This window comes from Mobula birostris, chromosome 7 (genome assembly GCF_030028105.1).
Source record: "Mobula birostris isolate sMobBir1 chromosome 7, sMobBir1.hap1, whole genome shotgun sequence".
NCBI classification, from domain to species: domain Eukaryota; kingdom Metazoa; phylum Chordata; class Chondrichthyes; order Myliobatiformes; family Myliobatidae; genus Mobula; species Mobula birostris.
The window spans coordinates 6,569,655-6,573,902 of record NC_092376.1 but is presented as its reverse complement, the minus strand read 5'-3'; the positions used below and the strand labels follow the sequence as shown (position 1 = coordinate 6,573,902).

The 4,248-nt window shown below is 45.1% G+C and overlaps 1 protein-coding gene across 1 annotated transcript in view; it reads right to left on the bottom strand.

Annotated features, from left to right (window-relative positions):
* The window catches only part of LOC140200635 (BTB/POZ domain-containing protein KCTD14-like), a 32,450-nt gene extending 30,196 nt beyond the window's left edge, over window positions 1-2,254 (bottom strand). The window contains exon 1 of the mRNA XM_072264207.1: window positions 2,126-2,254. Coding sequence (XP_072120308.1) covers window positions 2,126-2,254 — 129 coding nt within the window. The remainder of the gene's footprint in view (window positions 1-2,125) is intronic.
* Between the last annotated feature and the right edge of the window lie 1,994 nt (window positions 2,255-4,248).

Here is a 4,248-nt window from a genome sequence, read left to right as displayed (position 1 = left end):
AAAGGCAAAGTTAACAGGCATAGGGAACCTTGGTTTTCAAGGGATATTGGTGATCTGGTTAAGAGAAAGAGAGAGGTGTATAGCAGGTATAGGCAACTAGGAACAAATGAGGTACTTGAAGAGTATAGAAAATGTAAGAAAATACTAAAGAAGGAAATCAGGAAGGTAAAAAGAAGACATGAGGTTGCTTTGGCGGATAATGTGAAGGTAAACCCGAAGGGTTTCTACAAGTATATTAAGAGTAAAAGGATAGTAAGGGACAGAATTGGTCCCCTAGAAGATCAGAGTGGTCATCTATGTGTGGAGCCTCATGAGATGGGGGAGATCTTAAACACTTTTTTTACATCAGTATTTACTCAGGAAACTGGCATAGCGTATGTGGAAGGAAGGGAAACAAGCAGTAGTGTCATGGAACATATAGAGATTAAAGAGGAGGAGGTGCTTGCTGCCTTACAGTGAATAAAGGTAGATAAATCCCCCGGGTCTGACATGATATTTCCTCGGACCTTGAGAGAGACTAGAGTAGAAATTGCAGGGGCCCTGGCAGAAATATTTAAAATGTCCTTAGCCACGGGTGCAGTGCTGGAGGATTGGAGGGTAGCTCATGTTGTTCTGTTTAAAAAAGGCTCCAAAAGTAAACCAGGTAATTACAGGCCAGTGAGCCTGACATCAGTAGTAGGTAAATTATTGGAAGGTGTTCTGAGAGATCGGATATGCAAGTATTTGGACAGCCAAGGTCTGATTAAGGATAGTCAGCATGGCTTTGTGCGTGGTAGATCGCGTTTAATGAAACTTGTAGAGTTTTTCGAGGAGGTTACCAAGAAAGTAGAAGAAGGAAAGGCTGTGGATGTTGTCTACATGGACTTTAGTAAGGCCTTTGACAAGGTCTCACCTGAGAGATTAGTTCAGTAGGTTCAGACACTTGGTATCCATGGAGAGGTTGTAAACTGGATTCGAAATTGGCTGTGTGGGAGAAGACAGAGTGGTAGTGGATGATTGCTTCTCAGACTGGAGGCCTGTGACTAGTGGTGTGCCTCAGGGATCTGTGCTGGGACCATTGCTGTTTGTTGTCTATATCAATGACCTAGATGATAATGTGGTAAATTGGATCAGCAAGTTTGCTGATGATACTAAGATTGGAGGCGTTGTGAACAGCGAGGAAGGCTTTCAAAGCTTGCAGAGGGATCTGAACCAACTGGAAAAATGGGCCAGAAAATGGCAGATGGAATTTAATGCAGACAAGTGTGAGGTGTTGCATTTTGGAAGGACAAATCAAGGTAGGACATACACAGTAAATGGTAGGGCACTGAGAAGTGCAGAGGAACAAAAGGATCTGGGAGTTCAGATACATAATTCCCTGAAAGTGGCATCACAGGTTAGACAGGGTTGTAAAGAAGGCTTTTGGCATCCTGGCATTCATAAATCAAAGTATTGAGTATAGGAGTTGGGATGTTATGGGGAGGTTGTATATAACATTGGTGAGGCCAAATTTGGAGTATTGTGTGCAGTTCTGGTCACCTAACTATAGGAAGGATATCAGTAAGATTGAAAGAGTGCAGAGAAGATTTACTAGAATGTTGCCAGGTCTTCAGGAGTTGAATTACAGGGAAAGATTGAACAGGTTAGGACTTTATTCCTTGGAGCATAGAAGAATGAGGGGGGATTTGATAGTTTACAAAATTATAAGGGGTATAGACAGAGTAAATGCGAGTAGGCCCTTTCCACTTAGATTAGGAGAGATAAGTACAAGAGGACATGGCTTTAGGGTGAAAGGGGAAAGGCTTAGAGGGAACTTCTTCACTCAGACTGATATAAGAGCCTCGCTATTTCTTCTTTAATTTCTTCTTCAAACATTTTCCCAACTACAGATGTTAAACTAACTGGCCTATAGTTAAGCAACACACCTATAGTTACCTGCCTTTTGCCTACACCCTTTTTTGAACAGTGGTGTGACATTCACCATCTTCCAATCCATCGGGACCTGCCCAGAGTCCAGTGAATTTTGGTAAATTATCACTAAAGCCCCAACCAATACCTCTGCCATTTCTTTCAGTACCCTGGGATGCATTCCATCAGGACCAGGGGACCTGTCTATCTTTAGGTCCACAAGTTCACTCAGCACTACCTCTTTAGTGATAGCCGTTGTATCAAGGTCCTCACTTCCCTTTGCGTCCATATCATCTCTCTTCGGCATGTTAAGCATGTCCTCCATCTTGAAAACTGACACAAAATAGTTACTCAAAGCCTTGGTCATTTCCTCATTACCCAGTATCAATTCCCCCTTCTCATCCTCCAAGGGACCCATATTCACTTTGGCCACCCTTTTCCACTTTCTATAATTATAAGAACTTTTACTGTCTGTTTTTATATTTTGTGCTAGTTTATTTTCATAATTTATCTTCCCTTCGTTTATTGCTTGCTTAGTGGTTCTTTGTTGCTTTTTAAAGTTTTCCCAGTCTTCCAGTTTCCCTCTACTCTTCACAACTTTGTATGCACGAGTTTTGCCTTAACAGGCTTTGGCATGAACAGACGGAGGCACAGTTAAGAAGAGGCAAGCCTTTTTCTTTTTTGGTATAGAGTAGTCAGGATGGAATGCTCCTCCTGTCAGTTGTGGGAATTTGGGATACCTGACACTTTTCCTGATGACTACATCTGCCGGAAGTGCACCCAACTTCAGCGCCTGACTGACCAGGTCAGGGAGTTGGAACTGGAGTTGGATGACTCAAGATCACTCAGGAGGCTGTAGGTATTATAGCTGAGACTCTTGAAAGGTGGTCACACCCAGAGTGCACGCTTCGGACAGAGATGGGTGACCTCCAGGAGAGGTATTGGGATTAAGAAGTCAGTACAGGAGTCCCCTGAGCCCATACCCTTCAGCAACAAATATACCCCTTTGGATACCGCTGGGGGGGGAGGTGGGAAATGATCCTTCAGATCTCAGCAGCATCTGCCAGGCTGGTGGCACCGTGGACAGCTTTGAGCCTCAACAGGGAGGGGTAAAGTCAGGCCATCTGGTAGTTATAGGGGATGATAATTAGAGAGATAGAAAGGAGATTCTGTGGCCGCAAAAGAGACACAAGGATGGTGTGTTGCCTCCTGGGTGCTAGGGTCCATGATGTATCAGAACAGTTGGAGGATATTCTCAAGGGGGAAGGTGAGCAACCAGAGGTCATGGTGCACATTGGCACCAATGGTGTAGGCAGAAAAGGGAAAGAGGTCCTACGTAGTGAGTATATAGAGCTAGGAAAGAGGCAGAAGAAAAGGATATCCGAGGTAATATTCTCCAGGTTACTCCCTGTACCATGGGCTAGTGCAGGTAGGAATAGGGTGATAGCACGGATGAATGAGTGGCTGTGGAGAAGGTGCAATGGACAGGGTTTCAAGTTCTTGGATCATTGGTACATCTTCTTACACAGGGTGACCTGTATAAGAGGAACAGGTTGCACCTGATCTGGAGGAAAACAAATATCCCAGCTGGGAGGTTAGCTGATGCTGTTCGGGAGAATCTAAACTAGTCATGCAGGGGGCTGGGGACAAGAGACCCCAGGTGTAAGGGAAGGGTCAGACCATAAGGCAGATGTCAGGAAAAGCATTGAAAGGCAAAATAACTGGAATGATGGTTTGAAGTATGTACATTTTAATGTTAGGTAAGGGTGATGAACTTAGAGCATGGACCAGTACATGGAACTATGATGTTGCAGCCATTACTGAAGCTTGGTTGAGAGAGGAACAGGAATGGGTGATTAATGTAACAGGTTTTCAAAGTTTTAGAAAAGATGGAGGAGGCTTCCGTCAGTCAGGGTCGACCATGGATATAGCATCCTAGCTGTCTAGATACGTAAGCCTGGGCAGGACCATATGGAGAGCCCATGTAACAGGCTTCCCCTCTCCACACATCTGATGAACCCAAAGGAACGGCAGAGACTGATACAGTTTGGTACCAGCAGTGTCGCAGGAGTTGCCAGTCAGCATTGAACTCAACGTAGGACTGCCTTAGGGACTCCAGGTCTGGATTTTTCCCCTCGGGGTTTACTCCCGAAGCCTCCCCTATGAGTGGGTATATCCACAAGGCAGCGGAGGTTTGAGATCAGAGTTTTCCTTCTCTGAGATGAGCTGCCAACCTCGGCTGACGAGCTCATCTTCCTGCAGCGACTGGTTTTCAGGTGCCAGTAACCCGCTTTTGCCTCTCCTCCTGTCAATAGAAATGGTTCTGCCGGGCTTGGTAGCTAAGCCACACATGAAGGCCGG